Raw genomic sequence first — 15,364 nt, forward strand, 5'->3', positions numbered from 1 at the left:
ACCCAGATAAACTAAACCCACCACCCAATTCCTCAATAAAAACCAAAACCAGGCTCTAGAAGGTACAGCTTCATCCCAGTTCTGACTCATATTCTACATATCCTTGAGCAATTATGCCGATGCTGAGAGGTTACCTCAATGGCAGTTTAGACCTGTCTAAAATGCTCTTAACCCCAAATCTTCTCATGACTGATTCTTTCAATATTATTCAGGTTTCTGCTTAAACGTATCCTCTAGGAACCTTTCCCTGACCACCCAATCTAATGTAGCCTCCCAGTCACTCTCTATTATTACACCACACTACTTTATTATTTTTTTAGCACTTATGACTACCTGAAATTGCCTACTATATTTATTTACTCATTTATTATTATATGTTTCCCCTTCAAACTTGAAAGTAAGTTCCATAAGGCAGGGACACACTTTATTTTCTCCATATCCTCAAGATACATCTTCCTTGCCAAAGACCTCCAGTTCTGTTTAGGTAGTCAGGTACAAAGGAGAAATGTTTCCAGCCCACAGGATGACTGATTTAAGCCAATTATGGTAATCCCATTACCTTTGCCAGTAACTGGTTTAGGAGAGGAATTTTACAGTTTTCTTCAATAAGGCAAAAGAAGATATCTGCTAAGCACCTCCAGAAAAGGTTCTCTCTCTGATTAATGAGACGTAAAGGAAAAACCTTGCCCTTTTTCCTGCCTTCATACTTGGTTGTGTGACAAAGTGATACTGGGAACCTGATGCAGGGATGCGGCATTCATGAGAGGGAAACCATGACGATGGCAGAGAAGCTGATCTCTTGGTGTTCTTGATTCCTTGAATCAACTCTGAAACTACCTCCTTCCAGACATCCTGTTATGTGAGATTTTTAAGCCCTGATCAATTAAGCCATTTTCTGAGATTTTAAAGCCCTGATCAATTAAGCCATTTTCTATCTCCTGTTTTGATACCTGCCCCCCAAAGCACAATAAACTCTTAAGCCTCTGTTTCTTCTGTAACATTAACAGAAAATAGTACCTACAGTCTAGTGGATTCTTGAGGGGATTAAATGAGACAATGCAAGTAAAGTGCCAAACAGAAACAAAATACTCAAACGACAGTATTTGCTGTTATTGTTACTATTAAACATTAAACTTACTATGACAAAACTCCACAAGCTCTTTATGTAGTATTTATGATTTTGTTACTTTACAGAAAACATTCATTTTAATCCTGTTTAAATAAAATCATTTTTAATAAAATAATTCATTTACCTCGCTTTCTTCCATCAGTAAAGAAGCTTTTGGTTTTTTTCTCAAGTTTGAAGTAGGTAAAAAGAAGAATCAAGGCAAATATCAGATCACTGAAGAAAAATAATCATTAATTTCAGGTGAGACCCTGTTTTTAGCATCAACTCCTCCCTTAACTTAGACACGGACAGAGCCTCATAAAAATTTTCATCTACTTACCTTCACAAATATTTCATCAGTATTTTAATATAGCTTAGATTATACTAATTAAAAATTTAAAATATTTTAGTAACTAAAACTATAGTTATTTTAAAATTCTTTTAAAAAAGAAAAAAAATGAAGTGTTATACTTCAGTTTCTACAATTTTTTTCTGTGCTCAACTACTTGTTTGATATGCCATGAAGCAAAATTAATACAGAAGATCAAAAATAAGAAATTGCTAGGTCATTGGTTCAAGCTCACTCCAGCTGAATTGCGATTTAAAATGTTATGATGGCTCATTACTGTCGGAAAACTGTATGGGCCCTACATGAAATAGAATAATCAAAATTCTTAAAGTGAAATATGAGGGTAGTTTTGTCATTACTAAAGAAGTGAAACCAACTAAATTGTCTCTTTCAAAGATGAACAAAGAACAAATATTAAATCCTTCACTGTATTGGAAATGCCCAGGCTCTTATGAGCCCAGATAAATTTCTGGTTCTGTTAACATTACAAAAACATTATTAGTTCCACTTTTCAAAAATCTTTAACTATCAACCTTCTGTGACAAAAATTACCAGTTACTCATTATGACCAACCATAAATTTGAGCAACTTGTAGGGCTATTAAAAGTTATCTGGAAAAACTCTATTCTTCCCTGGATGGAACATTTTTCTGCCTATTTTTCAACATCTCACACAGTGACTGAGATACACAGTTTGGGGAAGAATAGCCTCTACTATTTCTCTAACACTACTGAAAACAAGTAGGATATAAATCTTGGTAGACCATCCTTCAGATCACTCTTTATAGTATACATGGGGTTTTGGTACAGTAATCAAGTAACTCTCAGAGTGCAAGTCATAAGTCGTGTGAAGTCTAGTCGTATACATATGTTAACAAAACCTTACATTAATAGATAGTACATATGTAAAATACATACGAAATCTGATAAGCAAAGTTTAAAATCTAAATATAACCACTTATTTTTTATCCCAAACTCTTTTCAGATTTTGACAAATATATCCTATTCTATTGTTCTAATGCTATTTTAAGGCCCTCCTTTGAGAAACAATAAGTTATTAATAAAATTAATATTTTAGCATGTTTACAGAGGCTCACATACTACTAAGCAACAATATGTCACTAGTAAATATTTTATATAATTTCCATACCAATGTCAAAGCAATAATGTACACACAATAGTAGAGAATATCCCCACATATTCCAAAATAAAATTATAATTATTTTCAATACATATTTTAAATTACACATTCCAAGAAGTAGTTTCATGTCTTTTAAATCCAGTACATTAATCCTCAATCCTATGTCCCAACATTAATATAACAGTTGTGATCTCTATGGAAGAGAGAACATTCTAAATACAAAATTTTTTTCCAAATTTTACTTCTAACTATAAACTATTGGGGTGAAGTGTTAATAAATGGCAACCTAGGTATTCCAACCCCCACCCACAGAGTATGTTTCAATTTTAAAACAAAATAATTCTATTTTCTAGTAGTAACTGAAGATGTAAGACACATTTACTTCACTACTGCAAAGCAACTAAAACTTGATGCTTTTTTTTTTCATCCTGAATTGGTTTTATATGGCAAACTGGCTCTAAAGTGTGGGAATAAACCTTTCCATTTTTTTTCTTTCATAGCTCTGAAAAAATACATTTCAAAAATACATTTCAAAATACACTATTTCTAAGAGTAATAACCCTGTAGATAAACAATACTAAAATTTAACTCTCAACATCTTACACTTCTTTTCTTCAGGTTTGTTCCTTCAAAAAATCATTTTTTGGATACTTCTAAAATAATGGAAAAGAGATCAATCAAAAGAAAAGCTCCTATAGCTAAGATGACATATTAGATACCAGTATTTTGGAGGAAATATCCTGGGGATTGGGAAGGGAAGAGTCAATTTAATATCTTATAGAAAATTTCATCCCCATAAAGATATTCCTTCATTAGTTTTAGAATCTTGAATTGCATTAACTGCATTAATGCAATCAAGTTTCTGAAGAGATCTGTATTACTTCACTTGTCTTAACTTTATTTCCTTCAGAAAGGAAGGAAGGAAGAAGAAAAGTTTATCATTTTTAGGGGGGCAACTTAAAATAATAAAAATGCCAGTAGATACTAATCTCTACAAACTCTCTTTTATATGGAGTAGGATTTACTTACTGTTTTTCCTAAATGACCAGAATTCGACTAAATTCTACTTCATGTATAAGCATGATCATCTATATGGAGTAGCATTTAAATGATCTTTAGACTTTAACCACTGAAAAATGAGTATATGTTGTTATCATAGTTTAAAAATCAAAGTTACTTTTCAGAGCCCCAGGTTAGATGCACAGTTAGATTTCTGTAGTTTCTGACAAGTTTACTTAATATCACTGTTTAGTATGTGTACCTTATGTTCAATGTTGCTTTACAGCTGATTCATCTTTCTGTGCTATTACACAATTTTAAAGATGAAATTAGTTTAAGAAAAAGCAGTATCACAACTCATCTATTTGCAGGTGCCAGTTAATCTTTCTGTGGCAGTGTGGCATACAGAGTAGCTTAAAGTTCAGCAACATTTCATACAGAAATTGTTCACAACTACAATGTCTAATTTCAAAACTTAAGTGATAAAACAAATTTCCGGAAGGAAAAATCTCAAGAAACAAGGCTTCTCCATTATTTTAGGCTTCCAACTTTCCCTCCTGAAGTTTGTCTTCCCCACACCACACACATATCTGTAATCTGTTAAATGGAGTTTATAAGCATAGGGTGCACCAATGGTTAAAACTGCATATCTGATCAATCTTTACAGTCTGTTATACCTGATTATGTAATGCTGTTCCCTAAATCTGTAGCATTCTACCCTAAATCAAGAAAGCAATCTGTGACAGCGAAAAAAAATGCATCTTTCATCTTCCTCTACAGGTTTTAAGCAGAGATATCTTTGTTAGAAATCCAGCTAGTAGTGTAACCCTGGGCAAAGTTACTTAACTACTCAGAGTTTTCTTATTTCTTTAATGGAGAAAAAAAAAAAATCACTACTTTGCAGAATTGTTGGGAGAATTAGAGAAAATATATATAAAGTGCTGAACACAGTGACGGACACATAGAACGACAAATAAATAATGATTACTGTTGTGTTGTTATCGGTTATTTTTGAAATACACCTAGGCTAGAGAATATGGAACTCAAACTTCCAAAGTTCTTATTTTGGAGGTCATTGAAAAAATGATTTCACACTGAAAAAATGCCCTTGAGTCTAACATCTTCATTTATTCAACACTATTTGGTGCTTTTGACATTTGAAGACACTATTCTTAATGTCAAGGATACCTCAGAGAAGACATTGGCAGTATTATCCCTTGCCCTCAAGAAACTTACATTTTAGAGGAAGACAGACATTAACCAATTCCACAGTTACTTAATTGCAATTGGGATTACAGTGCAGTGTTACAAAGAAAACCTGCTAAAGGGGTAAATGACCTAACAGGATCAGAATTTAAATTTCTACACAAACATCCCTCCTCCCTCCAAGGGTTTTCAATCACTCTCTCTATAATTAAACCTAATCCAAACTTTTGTATAGACTTGATCTGTCTGGCTTTTAAAACAACAAAATCAGTAATTAACCTGACTTCAGCCATTTTTATATTCAGAACTGTATAGTGAAAATATAGAACCTGTGCAAAACCTACAAATTAATTTCAAGTATTTCATATAATGACTTCTTAACAAAAGAGAAAGCAAAGATATAATATAGGTAAGGGTCTGTCTGATATTTACTATGAACTCACTGGAAAATACATTTCTTGACAGATTAGAAAACCAATATTTTTATTTTATGTGCATGCCATTATTTTTAATAATGACTCAGTTTTCAGAATGTTTATTTATTAGAGTAAAATAAATATTTACATATTCATTACTGAAAAACAGTTCTGTGACTTTTAAGGCCAGTACAATTCTGATTTGCTTACTAACAGACCATTTGTGTTCACTCAGGTACCTTTTTAAATCTGCCACCTTAAAAAAAATTTTTTGTTTTAAATCTGGGGGCATCCATTTTAAAGACGACTTCAAGATTCCTATCTTCAGAACTTAGTAGGTTGTTTGTTGTACAATACTGCCATTAAAGTCCCAAGTACACATAAAGGGAAAAAATGAGTGATCAGATCAACTCTCCCAGCAAAATGAAACTAAGTCTATTCCATAAAACAGAATCTATCTCAATGTTTGTCTTAGATTCAAGCAACATTCACCTAGAAATTAATGCAACGACAATTAACCCAGAACAACCATTGTCAATTCTCCAAAAGTGGCCTCTTCACCTGTATTTAGTTCATAAGGCAAACCAGTCCAGGATTCCTGCTGCCAATTATAATGAATGGAAGAAATATATTTAAATCAAATAGCACCATCTAGCAGAACCGTCACCACTTTGCTTACAAGAGTAGATGTTACTTGGTGTTCAGTTTGGTAGATTTGACAGCAAAATGGCAATATCACAGAATTAGAGCTGGAAAGGACTACAGACACACCAGGTTCAACTTCCTCATTATTGTATTAGATACTTAAAAGAATTTTTTACAAAGTTATCAGAATATAGATTAAATTCAGCCATTCCTGGAAGTTCAAGTAAAATACAAAATTACTTTAATTCTCAAATTCAACCACTCCCCAAATAAATAAGATTATACCTCAATACACATTTCAATTCCTTCACTTCCAAAAATGTGAAATCCAAATACTCTGTAACCATTAAAACATCTTCCCTAAATGTCTCTATTTTCTCAGATATATTGCAACCAAATAATAAATGTACACAGATTAGGCTATTTCAAAACTTCAATTCCAGTAACTTGCTGTTTCTTAACCAAGCTATAATGCTAAGCCTTTTATACACTCCTTGTCACAGCAACAAGATCCTGAATATAACTCAGAAAATACCTCGGGGGGCGGGGGGTGAATACCTCTCCGTTAATTTTTTTTGTTTTGCCACATCAAGGCCTGCCTCCCCTAAATCCTATAGGAATTATGTGTGTTGCTGCCAACACAAAGATTAGGAAATGTTCCCATCCCTAGGGCACAAGAAACTTTCAGGAGACGACTACTAACTGCCTCAAGCTAGGAGGGAAACTCGGTAGTTTGCACGTTCGGTTTTTATTTACGCAGCTATTTCCGCGCGCAAGGTAACTAAAGCAGCTTTTGAGAGATGCTCTCAGACTTTTACCCAGTCTGAACCCCTAGGAAAGGCAGAGCACGTCCAATGACAAGGATACACTTCACCCTCAGAGTGGAGGTGGTTACTGGGAATCACTGTAAGATCTGCTGTACAGAAAAGAGGGGTTCTTCCTCAGTGGTCACAGTCACTATTCGCTCTCATTGTTAGTAACAAGCAAATCACAGTTACAAGTACATAAGAATAGCAGCAAACAACCCCTGCCTCGCAGCTTGCCGTGACCGTGACATCTCAGGCCGGGAGGGGCTCTTTTCTCGCCAGCCTCCTCTGGGCTCCCACCGAAGTTAACACCTGTATCTCCCCGCCACCCCGACCAAACAACTAACTCCTCCCCGCATCCACGCTTCTACCCTTCCCGCAAGTCCCCGTTCGGACCACTGCCCCCTCCCCACCGCAGACCGCCCTCCTCGCGCCGGCCGCCGCGGCTCCCACGGCTACCCCTCCGCGCCCCGCGACCCCCGTCCGGCCCGCCGCCCGGGCCGCCGAGGCCCCCAGACGTTTGGGAGGTTGCAAGTCTCCAAAAAAAGTTCTCCAGTCGTCGCCGCCGCCGCGGAGTTGGGTCGCCTGAGAGCGGCAGAAACGCCAGCCTACCCCAGCAGATCCCGCTTCTCGCCAGCACACTTTTCCTCACAGAGAACTCGGTCTTAGACTCCCAAACTTCAGCGGCGACCCTGGCGCCCCCTGCCCGGGCTCCGCGAGGCGCGCGGGGATGAGAATGCCGCGTCCCTCCGCCCGCTGGAGAAAGCCCCGACGCCCACCCGACCCACGGCCGCACACGCCCTCCGCGCCCCGCGCGCGTCTCCGCGCCCGGCGGGGCCCCGCTCGGCCGCTCCGCGCCCGGCTTCCGCCCGCCGCGCGCCCGGCACCGCCGCCCTCGCCTTGCTCGGCGCACCCGGCCCCGAGTCCCGGCGCCCGAGCCCCCGCCGCGGCGCCCCTCGCGCTGCCGGCCGCTCGCGCTGCCCTCCCCGCCAAACACCCACATTCCCTCCGCTTGCCCTCTTCCACGCAGCTGCCCTTTCTCCCCCTACCCACGACCCACGTAGTCTCTCCGCTCCCCGCAGCCCCGGACCCCAGCTCTAAAGTTACTTTGTGAGAAGGTGAACCCGCGGGTTATTTCCCTCAATCACCCAAACAAGTTTCCAATCCCCGCCACCAGCACCGCCGCCGCCCCCCGATACACTCGCTCCCTCCCGCCGCCAGACCCCAGGGCCGCCCGCCCCGCGCGAGCCCCTCCTGGGAAACAGCCGCTCCCCGCACCGCATGCCCCACCTCGCGTACCCCTCCCCCTGCCAGCCCACCCCAGGCTCTCCCCGGGCGGAGAGTGTCTGTGTGTCTCCGAGAGAGTGTGCGAGTGCGTGCGTGTGTGTGTGTGCGCGCGTGTGAAGGCGGAGGTGGGTGAGAAGCGGAGACACTTACTTCTCCCGGGCCTGGCTGTCGGACGGGACGGCGCTGCTGTTACTCTTGCCTTTGCCGTACATGCTTGTGCCGAGAGCAGCTCCCACTGTCACGCACCTGTCAACCCATCACAGCCTCCCCGGGAACAGCCCCGTCCCCATGGCGACCCACGCAGCTACCCCCACTATTGGCCGCCCCACGCCAAAGCTCCGCCCCCTTCGCCCAGGCAACGCATGAGACTGACAGGCCTCCCCCCTCCCTCCGGCCTGCCGAAGCGGGCGGCGGCGGCTACAGCCTAAGCGGCAGTCTCCTCCCTCCTTCCCTCCCTCCCGGGTTCCCTCCCTCCTTCCCTCTCCGATCTCCTCCCTCCACCCGCTCTTCTACCCCCCTTCCCCCTCCGAACCCCGGCGCAAGGGGGGAATTAGAAACTGCTCTAGAAGGATTTTAAACAACTGGCTGTTCTCTCCGTCGCCGCCCCTCCCCCCGCGCCGCCCGCGCTCGGCTCCTCACTGGAGACAAGGCGCTGGGAGGAGGGGAAAGTGCGGCCTGGAGTCTCTGGCAGGAGCCGGCGGAGCTGGAGCCTTGGCGGCCCCAGACTTCTGGGCGCCCGCCGAGTACACAGGCAGACCTACGGCCCCAGCCGCCGTGGGCTCCCCCCCAACAGCCCCTTTCTCCCGCTCCTCTCCTGTCTGTGACCCCGCGCCGGTACCCAGGATTGATCTCTGCCGCCCTCGGCCCTACTCCCTGTGGTGTCACCCTCCGCCCTATTCCCAGAGGGCCGGCTGGCAAGGGACACGCGCGCCGTTCCCTCGACCTTCTGGCTAAGCAAGCGGGAGGGACTCGCCTTCCCTCCCGGGGAGGGAGTGAGCCTCCGGCGCTTGGCGCCGCTGGGATGGCGTCGCCTGGCCCCTGGGGCCGCGCCCTGCAATCCGGGGGAGCACTCTGCTAGGGCCTGCCTCCCAAAGATGGCCCGGTGACTCCTGGGGACTCAGTGGCCTCCACCCTGTCCCCCTAAGACCGGAGGCCCGCGGCGCACCAACGCACCAGCTTCCCTGCCAGATCTGCTGCAGAAAAGGACTCCAGGTATCCCCACCTGGCCTGCTTTTCCAGCCTTTGTCGTTAATGCCAACTCATCCTGACCTTTGGAGTGGAAAGGGCCATAGAAGCCCTTTAAAGACATCCCTGTCCTTTTCCATCAGCATAGGCCCCAGCTGCGCTCCAAGGTGTGCAAAGATGTGCCAGAGCTGAAAGGCTGCCCCAGAGTATTTCTGGATCCAAGCCCCTAATCCCATTTCAGTAAATGCGCAAAACTTTCTAAAACACACACAACCTGGTTCCCAGTTGAACTCCATACTTTATCTCGTGGAGATCCTTGGATGTAAAATCAGACAAAGTGCAAATAGGGTTAAAAAGAAGAGATGGGCATCAAACAGGGAGTGAGAAGGGAAGAGTGGTGCAAGTGGGGGTTGGTCGGATGGGGGAAAACATCAGGAAAGGATGAAAAGACATGGAACAGCTATGGGAGGGGAGAGGAAAGGATTCAAATGGAGGAAGGTACCTTTCTATTCTGCACATACAGCTTTAAGCTTTTTGTAGTAGGGTCATAAAAATGTATATGGAGAAACGGAAATAGATGGAATTGAAAGAAATGGGCTTGTGTGGGCATTGACAGCAAGTGATAGGAATAAAACATCAACAGAAGGTTAAGGAAAGGCAGTCAGTAAAAATGAGAGAATCAGAAAAGGTGCTGGCAACCAGACATAAATCAAACACTGGGAAAAATGAAGAGAAAGGACCTGCCATACTGGTGTTAAGGAAAATGGGAAAAAAATTGGAAAAGGTGAAGTGTAAAAGATAGGTAAGAAGAATAACAGAAACAGGATTAAATGAAGTAGCCATAGAATATGATAACAAAAGATGACGAAAACAAAAGAGGATTGACTGATATAAAAGATATAAGAAAAATAAGCATGCTTTTTTTAAAAGGACAAAAATTCAGCCAATAGAAGTGAAGATAAAGTGATAAAAGTCACAGTGGCTTAAATTGATTGATTTTCAAGAGAAGTAATTTGCCATTCCTTACTCAAAATTCTCTGTTTACAATGACCTGCAATGATTTGGTGTTGGGGACATGGCATTCATGGGCTCTGAAGAACTGGAAGGAGTAATAACCTCTCTTGATGAACTTTTGTTCAAAATGCTCAAATGTTATTAGGCTGCCACTCTTTACAAACTCTACCTTCAAGGTTAGCACTATGTAATTTGTTGTTCAATTATCTACTTCCATTAGCTTTAACCCAGAAAATTATTAGCATCTCCAGGCTCTATCTCCCATAGAATGTTCCCTATAAGGTGCTGCTTCGAGAATGTTGTCAAGGAGGGAGCTCTGGCAGCTGCTGCCCACACCTAGAATAAGGTAAGCTTTCCATTTAAAACCAAGAGTGGGTTTTATACTATTATCTAAAAACAAATTCGATATTATCTTTGCACTGGTGTTGGGATTCTCTCTCATTCTCAGTCACGGCACATTAGAATTGCCTTAGGAGAATTTATTTCTTTTTTGTTGGTTTTTGTTTGTTTGTCCCAGACTAACTAAATCAGAAACCTTGGAGATGGACCCAGGCATCTGTATTTTTTATAAGCCCCAAGTGATTCTTATATGTAACTAGGGCTGTTGAACTCTGCTCTTCAGTATCCATTTAAAGACAGCCAATGGGCACCATCTCTCAGAGCAAGATATTTATGTTGTGGCTATACAAAGCAGATGACCCTCCCCATTTTGGTATTAAGACATCTTTACAGTGGACTTTACTTTCTACCCACTGAGCCAACAAATTTGTTTTAGGATGAAAATGTATGTGTTCTTATAGTACAAGACCACAAATAGTCATGGTTTAATTTGCTGTTTCCTGAAGAGAAAGGAAAATGAAGAAAGAAAACAAGAAAGGCTGTTTGCTGTCTACAGCTGTAAGTTATTCGTTTGATTGGTCTTTACTCAGATTTGTTACATGGAAGAGTCTTGAGTAATGGCATATTTTCTGATATTTAAAAAATAAATAAATTATAGATCTGCACAGTGGGGTATGGAATTCAAAACAATTTGGTCTTAGTATCTGGAAATAATAAAATGCCAAAAGGTCTTAGTTCAGAACTTGCCAAGTTAATGTCAGAGTTACCTTTACAAGAATGTTATCATGCAACAAATATACAAAGTGAAAACATGACTATTCCTCCACATGGTAACCTTACAGCTTAAGTAATCAAATCAATTATCATTAAAATATCTAAGCAGCTACCTGAACCATCATCTCTGTTTTATTTTTCTCTTAATGTTAACACATGTAAATAAAATGCTTCTTTGCCCTTGTTCAAATTATTTTGAGTATAAAGAGTGTTCTTTGCATCAGCAACTGTATCTCATGGGGCCAATATTGTAATTAATGAGATTTGAAACACATATTCAGAGCCAAATTTGAGATCCCAGACACAGAATTGAAGATCCATGTTTTGTTTGTTTTCATTTTTAAAAAGGGGGAAGAAATAGGAGCTTTAAAGCTTCCTAGTGTAAAGAATCACAATATAATTTTTTTAATAAGTTTTGGGGCTTTTTAAACCTCAAATAGGCTGATTAATTTGGGGGGGCTAGATTTGGGGTAGGGGAATACTGACCACCTGAGAATATTTGCATTTGAGGTCGATTTTTTCTAAACTTTATTCTGTCAGATATAGAACACCACAATTACTCAACCATTAGGTCTTTTTTCCCTCCCATTTTGTTTGGGCACATATGCACAATTTTCTCTTTCTGGAACCTGCATCTTATTCTTGGAAGTCCTTATCATTTTAAAACAGGCAGTTTATTATACCACCCTGCTCAAGCTCTAGATTGACTATACATTCCTTTGATTCTAATTTTTTCTCTAAAACATTAAGGTTAATAATGTCTGTATTCTTACAGTGCATGGAACATTAGAAAAGATTTCCCTTTGCTATATAGAACAAAGAGACTACCTCTTTATGTTTAAATGGAAGCTAATCATGAATTTAATTATTTGCATCACATAAAATACTTAGCATGTTAACTTAGAAAAGAAAAACATTTAGAGTAGAAAATATTTATTTAGAAAAATTAAAATAAACTATTTACACATAAAAATGAATTTTCTTGTTTGGGGTAATTTTTCCAAAGGACAAAATTATAGTATTATTTATTTGTTTTATAGAACTATTTAGTTTAAGAAAATAACGTCTCCCTACTTACATTCATATCACTTTTCATTTGAAGTCATTTAGCAGAATATACCCCAGTTAATTAGATTTTCCTGACCAGCTTTTTAAATTGGGTAAACTGAGTCCTAGAAAAATTCATTAGCATGATCTGATCCATAAAGAAAATAGAACTAGTTCCAAGATGAGAACTCTGTGTTCCTGGCTGATGGTCCTGTTCCCAGACCACGAAGCCGCACCTCTTTCTCTTAGAAGTGACTATTCCACAGAGGAATGTGAGCAAGCTCTGAGATGTTTGTCACTCAAACTACCGTATGAAACTTCACTCCCAGGACTTCCCTGGTGGAGCAGTGGTTGAGAATCCGCCTGCCAACGCAGGGGACACGGGTTCGAGCCCTGGTCGGGAAGATCCTACATGCCATGGAGAAATGAAGCCCGTGTACCACAACTACTGAGCCTGCGCTCTAGAGCCCACGAGCCACAACTACTGAGCCCGCATGCCACAACTAGTGAAGCCTGCGTGCCTGGAGCCCGTGCTCCGCAACAAGAGAAGCCACTGCAATGAGAAGCCTGCGCACTGCAACAAAGAGTAGCCCCTGCTCGCTGCAACTAGAGAAAGCCCGCATGCAGCAACGAACACCCAAGTCAGCCATAAATAAATAATAAAAATAAAAAATTTAGAAAAAGAAACTTCACTCCCAAGCAGAACAGACCAGCGTGCTCATATTCACAAATATGTTCACACGCCACGTTCCAAAGTAATGAAATGAACAGAGTCATCAGAATTATAATACGATGCAACATGGTCTCTCATACCAGAATAATAAATGAAACGGGGCCTCAAATTAACATTATTTGACACACTGCTATTGGTTTAACATCAGTTAATCTGAGGCAATGACTGTTTTCTTAACCTATTGCCCTGGATTTTTAAAATCCCAATTTAGATATTCATAAACACTTACCAGTGGGTTAGGAGAGACAGTGTGCAAATCTACTGGTTCTAAATAGTTCCATCTCTAGAGTGCCTAGTTTTTTTAACACTATCAAGAATTGGAAATTTAGGAACTTGGAATAATTCTGATCCAAAGAATTGTGCATAAGCTGAAGATGAATAAAAATTTAAGAAAAAAAAAAAACTGGGCTACCATGTATGGCAATTTCTCACACTTTAGCACATTTTGCAAAACAAATTCCAAGTGTTGCAGTGTTCACTGGCTGGATTTTTATCATTAAATGTTGAAAGTTATGTAATAGGTAGCATGCCAAAGAGTGTTCTTTATTCAATATTACTATATATTTTTAGTGCATTCCGAAATCTTCACAATGGTTTTTCACCTGCTAAGGTATGGCAATATGATGTCTTTGCACTCTTGGAGTTGACAAAAGCCCCAGTCTCAAGAGGCAGGCTGTGCAACATTCCAGGTGGTATCATTTCCTTCTGTTGGGAGTGGAAATGCAGGGAAAAAAATAGCACTACATTTGCTTTTCATAATTTTCCAACATAACTGGGTCTTCTAACCAAGTGTGGCAGAAAAGGAAGATAAAATATATCACAATTGTATTTTATTTACCTTTAAATAGTTTCAGAACAGTATTGAAAATCTGTTTAAGACAAGTGCTGAATATTGTCATTGCCAATAGTCAGCCATAAGGAATTAAACAATCCTATCAGGGTCATGTATACTTCCCAAAGATATAGAGGGCACTTTAAATATTTTATTTTGGGGTGTTCAAAAAGTCTTTGAAACCAGTTGGATTCCATCCTATATATTGCAGTAAGTTCCCGAAGATTTTTAAGTACTCTGCGGACTTCTCTGGTGGTCCAGTGGTAAAGAATCTGCCTTACCATGCAGGGGACGTGGATTCGATCCCTGGTTAGGGAACTAAGATCCCACATGCCACGGAGCAACTAAGCCCGTGTACCACAACTACTGAGCTCGTGCGCCTCAGCTAGAGCCCGCGTGCCGCAAACTACAGAGCCCACGTGTTCTGGAACCCATGTGCCACAACTACAGTGCCCATATGCGCCCTGGAGCCTGTGCGCCACAACTAGAGAACAGAAAACCCGCACGCCACAACTAGAGAGAAGCCCGCGCACCACGACGAAGAATCTGCGCACCGCAACTAAGACCCAACGCAGCCAAAAATAAAAGTAAATAAATATAAGTACTCTGTGGTGGTAATTACTACCTGCTACCATCATCATCATTAGATTATACATGTACAAACCAGATTTCTCATCAGATGAATAATGTTATAATCCAATTATCATCAGCTTTCTAAACTCCTCAGGTCTTTTTCCTTGGAACTAAATTTTTGAGGCAGAGGAGAGAAGGATCTCCCTGCCACATGTTGCTGAGCTATTGACTACTACAAGGCAAATCCCCATTAGCCTCACTCAGCTTCTAAGACAAGTTGTCTGTAGTATTGGGGGCCAGTGCTAAGAAAGTTAAGGAAGAATACATTTTTGACTTATGGTCTGCTACTCTGAGCTTACCTCCTACCCTGTAACACTCATGGGATTTTAATTCTTTGAGGAGAAACTTAATGTGTCCAACCCTGTGGACACTACTTAGGGCTAAAGTTGTTGCTATGGTAAGGAGGGGTGTTTTTTGTTTTGTTTTATTTTAAGTTTTAAATTTTATTTATTTTTTTATACAGCAGGTTCTTATTAGTTATCCATTTTATACATATTAGTGTATGTATGTCAATCCCAATCTCCCAGTTCATCCCACCACCACCCCCCGACCTTGGTGTCCATACGTTTGTTCTCTACATCTGTCTCTATTTCTGCCCTGCAAACCAGTTCATCTGTACCATTTTTCTAGGTTCCACATATATGCGTTAATATACAATATTTGTTTTTCTCTTTCTGACTTACTTCACTCTGTATGACAGTCTCTAGATCCATCCATGTCTCTACAAATGACCCAATTTCGTTCCTTTTTATGGCTGAGTAATATTCCATTGTATACATGTACCACATCTTCTTTATCCATTTGTCTGTCGATGGGCATTTAGGTTGCTTCCATGACCTGGCTATTGTAAA

The 15,364-nt window shown here is 40.9% G+C and overlaps 1 protein-coding gene across 22 annotated transcripts in view; it reads right to left on the bottom strand.

Annotated features, from left to right (window-relative positions):
* SSBP2 (single stranded DNA binding protein 2) overlaps positions 1-8,272 on the bottom strand; it is a 300,689-nt gene extending 292,417 nt beyond the window's left edge. For 21 of the 22 annotated variants that reach the window (XM_065873586.1, XM_065873579.1, XM_065873581.1 and 18 more), the window contains exon 1: positions 8,107-8,168. In XM_065873586.1, the coding sequence (XP_065729658.1) occupies positions 8,107-8,168 (62 nt within the window). Of the gene's footprint in view, positions 1-8,106 lie in introns of all 22 variants that reach the window. The other variant, XM_065873564.1, reaches the window with a different exon arrangement.
* Positions 8,273-15,364: the final 7,092 nt, after the last annotated feature.

Source organism: Phocoena phocoena, chromosome 3 (genome assembly GCF_963924675.1).
Source record: "Phocoena phocoena chromosome 3, mPhoPho1.1, whole genome shotgun sequence".
Classification (NCBI taxonomy): domain Eukaryota; kingdom Metazoa; phylum Chordata; class Mammalia; order Artiodactyla; family Phocoenidae; genus Phocoena; species Phocoena phocoena.